Source organism: Stenella coeruleoalba (assembly GCF_951394435.1).
Source record: "Stenella coeruleoalba genome assembly, contig: scaffold_46, whole genome shotgun sequence".
NCBI classification, from domain to species: Eukaryota; Metazoa; Chordata; class Mammalia; order Artiodactyla; family Delphinidae; genus Stenella; species Stenella coeruleoalba.
Window position 1 is genome coordinate 2529190 of NW_027645863.1, and position 15000 is coordinate 2544189.

Here is a 15000-nt window from a genome sequence, read left to right on the forward strand (position 1 = left end):
TTATTGATATAGTGCATCACAGTTTGTAAACTGATTTTATATACATTAGGTCTCAAGTACCCTTTGTCTTATAGGACAGGTGTAAATATAGTTTTATTTTGTTTGTTTCTGCAATTTTATAAAGAGTACAAGTGATGCTGTTTTATGTCCTATTTGGAGCCTGAGAGTTTCTGGTTTCATAACCAGAAGCTGCTACCTAGCCCTTCTAATGGAATGGAGAGCTAATTTATTCTTAGACTGTCAAGCTCTGAACTTGCTCTGAATCTCAAGCTTTTCTATTCACAAAACACTCAGGGGCTTTGAACTATTTTTCTATATATTAGATTTATTGGCACTAAGTATTTAAAAAGCACGGGTGCGCATGCGCAAGCATAGTCCGCTTGCACCCCGAGCAGCGCACGTGCGGTGACGGTGGGATGGTGCAGTTGGTACCTTTTGCGGTTCCCATCGAGGGTGACAAAACCTTGCTGGTGTGGGAGCTGAGCTCTGGACCCACCCCCGAGGCTTTGCAATTGAGCCGAGCCGGAGGGGAGGGAAGGGTGGAGGAAGACACCCCGTGCCCCAGTAACTGGGCGCCCCGGGGTACTGCTTCAGTACCTCATCTGCCTGTGGTCTCTGCTGAGAGGAATCTTAGTTCTAGAGACGACCTGAGCAGTTAGCTCACCCCCATAGATTTCTGAGAGTTAGTCCCCAGCAGAAGGAATTGCCTCCTAATGCTTCTCGAAACTTAGGATTTCAGAGGAAACATTGTTCATGAAATGAGAAGTGTTTGGAGTTACAGGCTCACCACAGTTGCCTGCGGTGAAGGGCTGGGGGAATATAAAGGAATGAGCTGTTTGGTTTCCTAGGCCTGAAATTTACTGCACTTACTTAGTGTGAGACCACCCTAAAGCATTCTCTGTTTACAGTCTTCTCTCAGTTTGGCCTTCTGTATTCGGTCCGACTCTTCCCAAACGCAGCAGTGGGAGGTCCTGGGTTCTCTGCCATCATCAAGTTTTACTCAGCAAGGGATGCCCACAGAGCCCAAAAGCCATGCGACCAGAAGCAGCTTTTTCACACATCTCCAGTGAAGGTGGGTCCAAATGTGCAATTCTTCGCTCTACTGGGATGAAGTGCTGAATTTAAAACTAATAGGCCATCGGGAATTCCCTGGTGGTCCACTGGTTAGGACTCTGCACTTTCACTGCTGAGGGCCCGGGTTCAACCCCTGGTCTGGGAACTAAGATACCAGGGAAAAAACAAACAAACCGACAAACAAAAATAATGGCCAGCGTTTGTACAGCACTGTGGTGTACAGAATGCTCTCACATGCACTGCTCCACTGTTCCCCCAGTTCCCCAGTTGTTTCTTTCTTTTTTTTTAGATGAAGAAACTCGAACTCAGGATGCTTAAGTGACTTACTTAAGGTTCATGACAGTAAACGTGGAAACTAGAGGCCAAACCCAAACTTAACTGATGTTAAACCCCATGTCATTTTCTGCTGCCCCTTAATTTAAGAAATCTTCACAAGAATCTTACTTATATATACATTTATGTGGATTTTAAATATGTGAAGTTGACAAAAATTTTTCTAATTAATTAATGAATTTATTTATTTATTTTTGTCTGTGTTGGGTCTTGTTGCTGCATGCCGGCTTTCTCTATTTGTGGCGAGCGGAGTTTGTTCTTCGTTGCAGTGCATGGGCTTCTCATCGCGACGGCTTCTCTTGTTGTGGAGCACGGGTTCTAGGCACACGGGCTTCAATAGTTGGGCCTCACGGCCTCTAGAGCACAGGCCCAGTAGTTGTGGCACACGGGCTTAGTTGCTCTGCGGCATGTGAGATTTTTCCGGACAAGGATCGAACCCGTGTCCCCTGCATTGGCACCCAGACTCTTAACCAGTGTGCCAACAGGGAAGTCCCGAGCTTGACAAACTTGTGTCAGATGTAAGATAAAGGAGGCTTCATCATCATCATCACTCTCAAACTGCCTATTAAGAACTCACTTCAGATTCCAGAAAATGGGTAAATATTCTTTAGTGCATTGTAGAAACCTTATTCCATATTAACATGCCGTCCAGTTTTACCTCCCCAGAATTAACATTTCATTATGTTCAGGGCCTTTTCAATTCCTCTGAATAAGAGAGTGAGGCTTAGTCTTCCCAGACCTTTCCCTTTATAATTGTGTGTCTTCTCTGATTGGCTTCTTGTTCTGGCTACTTCCTACTGACCTTGCTGCCTCTTCACACCCATATTTCTTTACTCACTGATTTCACCTTTATTGAATCTGAGAACTCTCCTCAGATGTGACTCCAGGTACACTAACTCTCAGTTCTGTACCCTGTTTAACTCCCTCTTCAATCCTGGCTGTACTCCCTGGGATTGAAATGATTTTTGTCAGACATGCTTTTATTTGCGGACCCTGCGACCATTTTACGTACCACTCAGATATGACAGATGGTCCTGGAAAGATTATGAAACAGTTACTTAGTATCAGTTGTGAGTAATGAGTACTTTTCTTATATTGGACATAAAGACCATTCCATAAGCATAGGTTGTGAGATTTTCACAGCATATAGCCCGTCACTGATAGCGTAATGAAGAAAATGTTCTCCAAGTCACTATAGAGTTGAGAGGAAAGGGCATTCGTATTAGATTTGTATATTTAATGCAGAGCCTTAGTTTACTACCCACAATCCCGAAATTTTTCCCTACTTTACTTATGCGTTCTTTTTCAATTTTATTTATTTATTTGCTTGCACTGGATCTCAGTTGCAGCAGATAGCTCCTTAGTTGCGGCTCAAGGGCTCCCCAGTTGTGGCATGTGGGCTCTCCACTTGCAGTAGGCAGGCTCCTTTTTTTATGGCTTGCAGGCTCCTGAAATTTGGTGTGCAAACTCTTCGTTGCAGCATACATGTGAGACCTGGTTCACGGACCAGGGATCGAACCCAGGCCCCCTGCATTGGGAGCATGGAGTCTTAACCACTGCACCAGCACGGAAGTTCCAATTATGTGTTCTTTTATTCATTGGCAGGTATACATACTTCTTATCTTACTTCCCCTGTGTTTTTTATAAATACAGAAAAGAGAATAACATCTTAAAATAAAACCAAGGAAAGGCCTAATGTATCTGAGCTTTTCTTAGTAGCACAAAGGGAAAGGTTTGCCAGCAAGACGTGTGGCAAGGTTATCCCAGATGTCAGCTGTCTCTACTACCCAGGGGCTCAGAGCCCTTCTGAAGCTTCCTAATTGTCCACGACAGCTCCATTATGACTCACCGTACAGGGCCTAGCATCCCATGTGACACTCAATATTTAAAAATTAATCTTCATTTCTCCTTCCCAGCAGGCAACTTCAGTTGGAGAAAGTAACTTCATTTTCTTATGTACTCATTCATTCACTCAGTCAACAGACCATCACTCCTCTATTATATGCCAATATGTATTCTTCTTTCTGGTAACAAGGAAAGAATAATATATGGTTCCTTCAAGCACTGAAGGAGCTCATAAACTAGTGACAGAGGAAGATGCACAAACAAATCAACAAAGAATTAACAACACTTTGATTTTATTTGTATTATTTGAATTTTTATGACTAGATTTATATACTACACCCTGTTCAAATGGAAATAGACGTTTCAGAAAGAAGTAGTGATGTATAAAATCCACAGTAATATGTAAGTTCTTTAGAGAGTTAAGACTGGAAATATTTGCACTCTCAAAGAAGCCTGTTAATGCAGATGAATCTCTAATTCTTTTTGATGCTTTATTTACATTTATAGAGGTATACATATTCCCTCTTCTAACAGGGGTTAGTAACTTGGGGAGGGAGTGCTACAGATTAAGGTCCTAATTCAGTGGCAGGTCCATCTTGTCTCCTCTTCAGGTCATATTCTCAAGCAGGATCTACAGGATGAGATGAGTAAAACAGTCCATTCCTTTGCTTACCCCCAGGCCCATAATAGGCTTCTGCTGGGCTTCCTTGGATGCTTTCATCATCACTTTCACCACCGGATGTCAGGGAACCTTCTGTTAATCAGGGGCCCTGGAAATGATGCAGAAAAGTACTGACTTAAAAATAATAAATAACATTTATTTAGGACTCACTGTGAACTCATTGCTTAAAATGTCCTACTTAATCTTCACAAACACTCTATGAAATTGGAATTAATAAATCTCAGGTATATCCAAAATAAATCTCTATGTAGGGTTGTGATAGTTTTAAGTCTTTTATGTCTTTAGGTTCGTCTTGGCACCAGACATAAGGTGGTTCATCATAATACGCTTGCCGTAAACAGCTCCAGATGCCAAGAATTGGCAAATTACATTTTTGTTTTCCATGAGTGGTCAAAAAGGATCATTAAGGTAAACTCTGTAGACTTTCTTTGACTAAGCAGACTCTTTTCAACATCGAACTCCTAGACTTTACAGAGAAGAATAGAACAGGGCTATGGGGAGGAGATGTGAGAGACTTCCACATGGAAGTATCTGAGCATTGGCCTTCCACCTAGAATTAGTGATAATCTCAATGACTTGGATGGTGGTGTCCATAATTTTCTCCAGTATTTCTATGGTATATCATAAAAAATAGTTGTCCATATCTAGTCATTCATTTGCAAGTCTCAGTTGATTTTGAAGGGATAGCATACCTAAACTATTACCTGGGATTCCTGGAGTTTATCTTTTATTTCTAACAAAGAATATGTTGAAGTCTAGCGTTTAATTCAAAATCCTAACAGCTTCAGTATCTTTCTAACCTTGAAGAAAGGGAAAATGAAGATATTGTGACACAACTTCAGAAGCAAAGCCTGAAGGTCTTCTGTGCTTTAGAGGTGGTGTTGCCCTCCCACGAGTGCTGGAGTCCTGGAGTTGGAATGGCTGAGGAACCTTTGGATAAGTTGGAGGAAGGTCTGTTTTCCAGTATGTGTGTGTGTGGGGAGGTGAGGCAGTGGGATTTCTCTTTTTTCCTTTCTTTCTGAAACTCAACTTTTCAGATACATCATCACCTTTTCTAAGCAACTAAAGCCCTGGGCAGAACTTTTCTGCCCGACAATATAGGTTTTTATCTTAGGCAATACCTGACAGCACCTTAAACTTTAGAATTTTAGAACTCACTGCCTGCCAAGAAGCTTAGGAGGGGGGAAAATTAGTTATTATTATTATTTGTTTGGTTAATAATTTGTTTTGTGCTAAAATAATTCTTCAAATACACATGTAATCTGGCCTTCAGTTATCTCAACAAAATCATTGTCTGAAGATTGAAATAAACTCATGTGTAAATGTTCAGTCCTTTGCCTCCTATAAAATGGCCTGAGCGGAAAAAGTAAATGTAGATCCCTAGAAAGGGGATTCCAATTGCTACTGAGTTTTTTCCTAGAATCCATGGCACTTTGGCTTACGGTTTTAAGTCAGAGGCAGGGCTGTTATCGAATGGGGTGGAGGAGGCTCCACCATTCACGTGAGTGGGTGATGGTGGAGGAGAGGCCAGATTATCTGCACTACAACCAAATCTATCTCACTGTATGAATCCAGCCCTTTACGCAGAGGAGAGCAGTGTCTGTAGCAGTGCAGCCTAAGCTTGTCCATTTGAAATCTGTAATATGAGATTTCTGCCACGATTTTAGTTTGCATTTCCCGTCTAGTATTTTAGGAACTTCCAGAATAGATCTGAGCTGTAAAAATATGCCATGCCAGGGTATACCTGCAACGGAGACATTCACCCGTAGCCCAGTGTTGTGCCTGCCCTTAATCACTAAGGTAATGATCTAAGGATCACAGATGCATTTTTAGTTTTAAACGTATAACCTAGAAATCAGTTATTCATATAGGCGTTTTAAATTCATCTGTTTTGGTTGGATTTAGGGTCATTATTGTTGTTTATGAAAGGGAAGATAACCCATAAGCTTGCTATTCAGAAAGCTATGACAGTTGCATTTCAGAGATTACTGATTGTGCTTTTAGGTAAGACTTTTTTGATTGTCGTTGAAGTGCTTCAGTTTCAGTGAGCAAATAAACTTATCTGAAAAGTTAATTCGATGAATATAATGGTTATCTAAAACATTACATATTCTTTCATTCCCCATATGCTTTCACAGCAACAGGCTTAAATTTGTTCTTCGTGGCATTTATGAGAAGAATGACAGCAAATATTATTGTCCCCAGTGTTTAGATGTAGAATGACTTGCCTCAGTTCATACAGAAAGTGTTTGATCCACTTCTTCCTCAATTGCTTGCTTATCATACAGAATGGTGTAGTGATTATAAGCCTTGGACACCTGTGTTTGAGTCCTAACTTTGTCTCTTAGATTTTCTTGTTGTTGTTGCAATTTTAGATTTTTGTAGCCAGAGACATTTGTAGGTATTTAATATCTCTAAGCTGCAATTTCTTTATCTGCAAATAGGGTTAGTAATTCAGCTTACCACCAAATGGGGGATATTGTAAGAGTAAATGAGATGATGAATGTAAAAAGCTTAGAACTATGCCTGAAACATAGTAAGCAGACAAAGTATATTGACTATTATTATTACCGTTGTTTTCTTGTTGAAGTGTTTATTAGGCTATCTTTTTGGAATCAGTTGAATTTCAGTTTTCATTTCTAATGTATTGGGTGAATGTGATTCTTATATAATAATCGGCTATGTTTTTGCGAGCCTTGAAACTGGTCATGCTATTGAATAGCGTTGATTGTGTTCCCTATCGAGTTATACAGCGGTGAGAATGTCACAGGCTGTGCCCAAAGGAAACTTTATGATTAGTAGATTCCCGGAACAGAACTGCTCCCCTGCTTCACAGCCCTGCAGGCTTAGAGACTGAGAAATCCTAGCTAAGTTGTCAGAGACCTTATTGGCTTGTAAGAGTTGACCCTTGATTGGTCTTGGCCTTCCAACCTGGGCAGTCCTTCCAGTGAAGTTTGACTTCTCTGGTCGTCAGGCAGAATCTCCATCAGCTGTCAACTCTGGGTAACAACCTTTAAGAACCAAACTAAATTCCTGGGTTGTTTGTGCCTAATATGCCAAGGTACTCCTTATATGTACCCAAAACTCCTTAGACCAAAAAGCCTGGTGGTTCTAGCTTGCCTTGAGGAAAGCTGTATTGTCCAAAGGGTACATGGGCCAGTTTCTACCAGTAGAGTGTTCAAATGCTCCCTCTCTCTGTCTCTGTCTCCAAAGCTTTGTTCATTGTATCTGGTAGAATTTTGGTCCCAAGGAGTAGGCACTTGCCTTGCTTCTAATAGGAAGTATTGTTATAGTCCAGTGGTATCTCTCCCAGGTTTGAACTCACTTTGACTCCCACCTAATGCCTTCCTATTTATTTGTATTTTGATTGAACATTTTTGTTTCCACAGCTTTTAATTTCTATGTCCTTATTCCTTATTCATTTCTTACTTCTTTTTTTTTTATAAATTTATTATTTGTTTTTGGCTGTGTTGGGTCTTTGTTGCTGCACATGGGCTTTCTCTAGTTGGGGTGAGTGGGGGCTACTCTGCATTGTGGTGTGCGGGCTCCTCATTGCTGTGGCCTCTCTTGTTGCGGAGCACGGGCTCTAGGTGCTGGGGTTTCAGTAGTTGTGGCACGTGGGCTTCAGTAGTTGTGTCTCATTAGCCCTAGAGCACAGGCTCAGTAGTTGTGGCGCACGGGCCTAGTTGCTCCGTGGCCTGTGGGATCTTCCCAGACCAGGGCTCGAACCCATGTCCCCTGCACTGACAGGCGGATTCCCAACCACTGTGCCACCAGGAAATCCCCTTAGTTCTTATTTCTAAGATCATAAAGTTTTTGAAAACTTTATCATAAAGTTGATACTTCTTATATATGTCTTCACAAATAATTATAATAAAAACTGAAGTGTCAGATGAGGGAACTTCTAGGAAAATGGTCTTATTTTCTGTTTTTAGAAGTCAAAAGAATGTCTAATTAGTCGGTGCTACCATTGTATATAGGAAGTTTTAGAACAAGAAAACTTCTGAATTGATCCTTGTTAACTTTATTACAGAAAGTGGTAAAACGGCTGTGGCATATAGACCCTGTGAAGAGGTCACAGATGCTAGAACCGAAGAGGAACTACAGGATTTAATTCAAGTATGTGGAGATAAAATCTCAAGGGGTACACAGCCAGTGTAGCCATAATTCAAAACAACCAGCAGGATGTGGAAGACTTCAGCATATCTACTCAGTTCTGTCTTACTTAGGAAAAGGTGAAACTGCTTTTGAGGCAGGGAATTTCTAGGACTTTTCCAAGTCCTGGGCCTTGTCTCTGGCCCCTTATTTGAAGTTTGGAGAGCAGGATTGAGGGCCACCAGTGTACGTCTACGGTTGTGGACACAGGAGAAGACACAGGCCTTTTAGAACTCCCCTCAAATAGAATTGCAGGGATTTGGAAACAAAGTAACTACCGTCTTAAGTGTGATTATGCTACACTGTTTAAAAACTATTCATGCCTTTCAAGTAAGGTATATTACCCAGATCTCAGCATCTCATATATATCTTGTGTTAAATATTTTGCCAAAGAACCTTCCTGTAAACCAGTTATATGGATTCGTCAAATTAGGGATTAAGTGGTCAACGTAGTTTCTGAAAGAAAACATTAATGTACTGCATATAGGAGTTTTATTAAAAAGGAGCAAAAAATGTGTTTCATGTCACTGAGTGCTTAATTTTTGGCTAGATTTCTGATTATTTAACTCACCCCAATGTTGCAAAGCTTGTTTTGAAGGGAAGAAAGTAGAGAAAGAAAAGATGGTTATGTTCTGAAAAATGTAAAAATTTTGAAAGTTTTTTCCTGTATAAAATAATTATTTTAATTCAATTTAAATCAGTCAAGGAAACTTGAAACGTATCCATGTTTGTGCTTTAAGAAGTCTAGCTTCCTATGAAATGTGAGAGGAAAGGGTTCTGTATTGATACTAAAGATTCTGCAAACCTGATTATAACAAGAGATCCACTCCTAAATGAGGCCAATCTTGGAATCAGTTCCATTTAGAAACCATTATGTGCTAGGCACTGGAAATAAGGTGAAGCTCCTTCTCTCTTGGAGTTTAGGTGTTAAAGGTGTAACAGACAATTAAAAAGGACTAAAATTAAATAGATTATGAAAAGGACTGTGAAGAAATTAAACTGAGTGCTAGTTACAGTATTTCAAGAAAATTACTTAACATGCTGACTTTAATATTCTAAGTGTCTTCTCCATATGTGCACACAGGGTAGACCTCTGAAAAGTGACACTGTAGTTTTTTTCTAGATTAATGGCTCTGTTTTGAAAAGTTGGGATGGGGGATGTTTTCCATAATAATGTAAAGGGCCGTGGTTTTAGACTCTCTTTCCCAGAATGAATTGCTCACCTGCCCAAACTCCTCCTTCAGATGTTCTGGAGTCATCCCTGATTCAGTGGTGACCCCTAATAATAGAGTGGTGTATGAATCATGAGACGTGAATACTGAGAGTTTGCAGGAAATGTCAACATTTTCGAATAATTGTAAGGTGTGTTCCCCTCCCGCCACCCTAACTGGTGCTCATTTTGCAGGTCAGCTACTTTTCTTGTCAGCCATGTGGCCAAAGGGAGCAGGAATGTCTCTCAGACTTCAGCTTTGAGGAGGAAGAGTTCAGATTGCCAGAACTGGCCTAGCACTTTTGAATTTCCCAGAATGCCAGGTCCTTTGGTTTCCTCGGGAAGCTCTGCATCCTTCCCTCCCCCCTCAACCCCTGGGCTGCTGGAGTTTTGGGCCACTCGGGTCTGCAGCCCAAATCCCGCCTCATTGTTTGGGGCCAGGGAGGGCAGGGCGGGTTGGGAAGAGGGCCCGGCAGGAGGTAATTGTCGCCTTTGCAAGGGGAAGGATGACTTGCGCCCTGGGGACTCTGGCAGAAAGGCCCACTCTGGTGGCGCGGATTGGATCTCCACACGAGCCTAATAACGGTGGCGTAACTAAAGACGTCATAAATAACACGAGGGACGTTAGGCGGGGGTGGGGCGCGCGGTTGCTAACGTGAGCCGTCGCTTTGACGCTGGCATAGCGGTTCAGCTCAGACGCAGGTTGTGGCTCCTCCTCCTCACTGGCCTGGGCCACTGCCCCTGGAGCCGCTGCATGTTATGTCCCGGCTGCGCCATTGGTTGCCTCGGCTCTTCCTCACATGGCAAGGACGGTGGCTTCTAGTCCAGGCAGTTCAGCCTCCGGAGTGGGCCCTGGGCCCCGTCCAGGTGACCCCCAACCCCCCGCGGCTGACAGAGGCTTGGTCTTCACAGGCCTCAGACCCTCCTCCCAAATTGCCCCATGCCCTTACACCCCTGGCAGAAGCCGTGGGCTTTAATTACTTAACGTCCTTGTCTCCAGTCCAGATGTTGGCCCTGCCTCATCAGAAGTTGACTGAGACTGGGGTTCCATACCCGGACCCGGATTCGGTTGGAGAGCTGCCTACAGGGCCAGATCAGTTTGCTGTTCCACATCAGGATCTGAATAACAAGCAAACCCAACATCAAAAGCTCCCAGAGGCAGTTCCAGTGCTAGACTGGGATCAGAGTCAGCCCTTGGTTCTCCCTTCTCGACACAAAAGTAAGACCAAACACAGAGGTCTAGACGAGGCTGAAGGTCACCAGTCATTTGTTCATACTTGTTGCACCTCTAGGTAGTAACAGCTCAAAACCAATGAAGTTTATTGTTTCACCCCCAAACCTGAAGAAAGATCTAGTTCAGCATCAACGGCTTGATAAAATTATTGTTGGAACTATAGGCCAATTTCAAATGAACACTCAGGGTCTAGAACAACAGTTACAGGGTTGCCATTTATAAAAGGGATGCCATTTATCCTGAGGACAGCCTACCTAGGGATTTTTTGGGGTGCCGCGATGAACCTACAGAATCCCCTGAGGAAGCTGAAATTTCTCCATCCCAGCAGGATGGCCCAGTGCTACGTTTGATCACTTGATTAAGGTGGTTTCTTCCATATCTCTCCATGGTAAAGTTATTGTTCCCCTTGGTAATTGATAAATAATCTGTGGGGTGATACTTTGGGATCAGTGAAGATCCTACTTTCAAGCAACTCTTCACCCAACTGTGTATCAATGATAATCTTTGTCTGAATCGATTATAACATTGATACTTGCAAAATGACAGTTTCCTATTCTATCATCCATTTTGCATTTATTAGCTGACATTATTCTATACAGAAGAGCTCCCCCACTTCATTTTGAGTATCACCAGTAACTCATGTGCTTTTTTAAAAATTAACTATGTTATACCTTATTATAATAATAATGTTATTCTTTGGAATGTTCCTTTTGTCTAGATTTGGCCAATGCGATCTCTGTTATTGTTTAACCACATGATGCTTTTTTATTACTAGAATAACTTCTAATATATTACTACTCACAAATAGGAACTGAGAAAGGGATTCCAGAAGGTGTGGTCTTATTCAGACTCTTCTTAGAAGTGTGCCTTCTTCCTGTGTACTCTCAACCCAAAGTGACGCTTTTGGGTTGGAAGGAGATACTTCTGAATTAAAGTACAGATCAGTGTCACCGAATTGTAATCCCTATACCCTTTTTTCTATGCATACCATATCTACTGCCATTCTAATCCTTCTGTTGGGCACATCTCTCCTCTTCTATATTTATTTACAACAGTCAAGAGCAGCAATTGGCCAACCGGCCCCTATTCAGTTCTCCAGTCCATATGCCCCAAGAACTCCTTTTTTAACTGGTCTGTGGTGGCCTTGGCCTACCTCTTCTACCTACTCAAGTAACTCTTTTACTATGAATTTAATTATCTGTGTTTTCGTTTATAGGATCTTACCTAGCCGTATGGCCTGCTGCCTCTGCCAATTTAAAAATACCATTGAGGTTGTCTGTAAGAGAGTCAAGCTGCATTGTGACAGTGAATGCCTGACAGACTTCACACATTGTGGTGAGTCTGAACTGCGGGATAATAAATTTTTAATTTAATTTTATTTTTAATCAATGATGATAATTTTTGAAATTAATTTAAAATTAAAATTAATGATGTAATTTCATTATTTTAATTCATTCATTCAGAGTTCCTGCTCCCTAAGTTTCTAAGAACTACCCCCTTGGTAAGAATCAGAGTGTTGGTTACATTATTAAGCTAATAGTTGCTCAGTTACATTGTTAGCTTAATAATGTTACTGATCCACATACATAAAGGGACAAGAGAAAGGAATGGAAGCGGGAAGGGAATTAACATTAATGGCCACATATCCTATGCTATGCTCTCTGCAAATGAGAACATATTGATAGAGTGCATCACAGTTTGTAAACTGATTTTATATACATTAGGTCACAAGTGCCATTTGTGTTATAGGACAGGTGTAAATATGTTTTTGTTTATTTTGTTTGTTTCTGCAATTGTATAAAGAGTACAAGTGATGCTGTTTTATGTCCTATTTGGAGGCTGAGATTGCTGGTTCCATAACGAGAAGCTGCTACCTAGCCCTTCTAATGGAATGGAGAGCTAGTTCATTCTTAGACTGTCCAGCTCTGAACTTGCTCTGAATCTCAAGCTTTTGTATCCACAAAACACTTAGGGGCTTTCAACTATTTTTCTATATATTAGATTTATTGGCACTAACTTGGTGACTTCCAAAATGTGCTTTCATGCCCACGTAGCTTGAATACAGGTCTCTATCGCTGATCTGGAGCACATCATAAACAATCACCCTTTGCTACTTATATAAAGACAATATCGCTGATTTTTCAACACAATTTGTTTATTTTTGTCTGTGACACACAGCTTGTGGGATCTTAGCTCCACAATCAGGGATTGAACCCAGGCCACAGCAGGGAAAGTGCCGGGTCCTAACCATTTGACCACCAGGGAACTCCCCCAAACAATTTTTTTTATTAGTTGTATTACTCCCTTGTCCCCCAGAAGTGGGCAGAAAAGGCATTTTTAATCTCCTTTTAGAGGTGAGGAGAAACAAGGTGAGAGGTGTTAAGTGCTATGACCCTAGTGCCCCGATCTCCTCCCTCCAGTTTGGGGCTCTCTGCAAGCCCATGCTCCTCCTTTCTCATGACCCTTCCCTCCTCCTTTGACCCTTAGGAAAAATACTTTTAATCCTTTTGGAAGTGAAGCCCAGCTACACAATGGTACACATTACCTTCCCACAGTCAGAAGCTTTGGATGGTTCCCCAAGTAAAGCTGGAAATATTAGAAGTAAAATGAAATGAAAGCAAAGTAGCCATCTGACAGAAGTTGCTTTTTCCCTTCTGCATTTTGGACCTCAAGTATTATTCCATTGATTTGTTGAACATTCCACATGGGCATACAAGTGGGCAAATCTCTTAACTTATACCCCAGATCCCTGCCCAAATTTTAGCAATGAGCCCAGGTGGACATAGTGTTTTTTTTCTGTATAGAGCCTTCTGTTATGAGGGCTGGGATATATGGAAGCAGGGAGTGAGCAAAGGACTCAGTGGGTGGGTGGAGAAGAAAATGTCCAGATGACGACCTGTTAACGGCGGTCGTTGTCGTGGTCATCTGTGATAGTAGCAAGGACACAAGCACACTAAAGAGGTGGATAGAGGAAGCCTCACACTCCTCTGCCTCTGAGGAAGGACAGGATCGGGTATATAAATTTGAGGAGTCACAGTAGATCTGCAGAGAGTCCAGCTGAGTAGGGGAATATTTGTCTTCCAGCCTTGGAGTTTCTTCAGTTCTGGCCCCTGGGAACCAGTGGAGTAATCCTGAATATAGTTAGTGTATTTCACGCTACAGAATTTTCTGAGTAGATAGCCACTTTTTCAAGAGATACCATTTTGCTGTTGCCAGTCATAGACTTAAGTGTGTGTTTCTTTTTCTCCTAAGTGGCACTCAAACGTTGACTGATTCCTAATTTATTTGGCTGTGTACTGACTAAAAGCTGTCCCATCAGTCTTCAATGATCAAAAACAGTTATTTTTGACAGATGAAGAAACATCTATAGCGAATGCAAAAGGATCGTTGATGAAGGTGTTGCAAGCCTGGAAGAAGAACAGCAGCGAGCTGACTATTGAGTCAGAGAGGGCATCCTCAGATAAAGTGCTGTCAGCTTGTCAGGCTTCATGAATGAGCAGTTGGACTTTAATAATAAAAGTGATATTATCAGTGCACTGAATTACATACTGCCTTTTATCTCAGAGGGAAATCTAGGAGATGTGGAATCAACATTATTACCATTCATTCAACTTCTTTTTTCAAATACACAAGATGGAGATATGCCACTGGGCATTTTGAAAATCAATACAAGGAGCCCTTCTGTTAAAGCTGTATCCAGCAATTCAACTAATAAAAATAAATTGAAGAAACTTCACTTTCTGGAAAATTTGTTAGATGCAGAAACCGAAGAAAAATTTGATGAGGTTAAAAAGGAAGATAAACCTGTCACGCATACGCGTTCCAACCATTTAGGTGCCATGTTTAAACTCTACATCTTTCAAAAGAAATTGGAAGCTGCCCAACCAGAGAAAGACAGCCTAGCAAAGATTGAGAGTACAGAGAAAAAGCTGCTGAGAGTGAACAGGGTCCTCAGGGCCCAAGGGGCATACAGAGAATGCACCTCAAAGCAGTGGGAGATGAGCGCGTCAGGAGGAAACGGAATGCCCAGAAATCTGTGGCGAACACTGCTGAAGAAAGAAGGCTCAGGAGGCCATCCCCAATAAAGCTGAAACAGCTTCTCATGGTGCAGAGGCCCAGGAAGCTGGTGGGAAAGTCGTCCAATGCAGAGTCTTCATTCATAAAGGAACACAAGGCAGCAGCCTCCTCTTCCCTGAAACAGTACTTCAAGAGCAGGCCTTCTGCCTCCATCCCTCCAAAATCCCCATCTGAGGTTAAAAGCAAATCAAAAGACTTATCCCACACTATTTTTGTTTAAGAAGCTGTAAAGGCTAGAGTTAGAAATATTGCATCTCCTGAACTAATCTCACCTTCTGGTGAAAAATACATCTTCCATAAAACTCAGTCTCATCGGGTCCACGGAAAACCCGAAGTCAAAAGGAGTCAAAAGTTCAGAAAGAAAAGTTCACTCAATAGAATGATGCTTGC

General features: G+C 41.7%; 2 protein-coding genes across 7 annotated transcripts in view; both read left to right on the forward strand.

Moving 5' to 3' along the window:
- Nucleotides 1-15000, forward strand: part of LOC307181508 (leucine-rich repeat-containing protein 37B-like) — a 131678-nt gene that overhangs the window by 108814 nt on the left and 7864 nt on the right. For all 6 annotated transcript variants that reach the window (XM_079946638.1, XM_079946639.1, XM_079946637.1 and 3 more), the window contains one exon: nt 11750-11868. In XM_079946638.1, coding sequence (XP_079802764.1) covers nt 11750-11868 — 119 coding nt within the window. The remainder of the gene's footprint in view (nt 1-11749; nt 11869-15000) is intronic.
- LOC307181511 (RAD52 motif-containing protein 1-like) lies at nt 417-9596 on the forward strand (the record flags this gene model as incomplete). The annotated part of the gene is made up of 7 exons (XM_079946642.1): nt 417-512; nt 893-1072; nt 4220-4342; nt 4717-4885; nt 5840-5938; nt 7968-8053; nt 9495-9596. 7 exons carry the CDS (start codon nt 417-419, stop codon nt 9594-9596), a joined length of 855 nt encoding a protein of 284 aa, XP_079802768.1.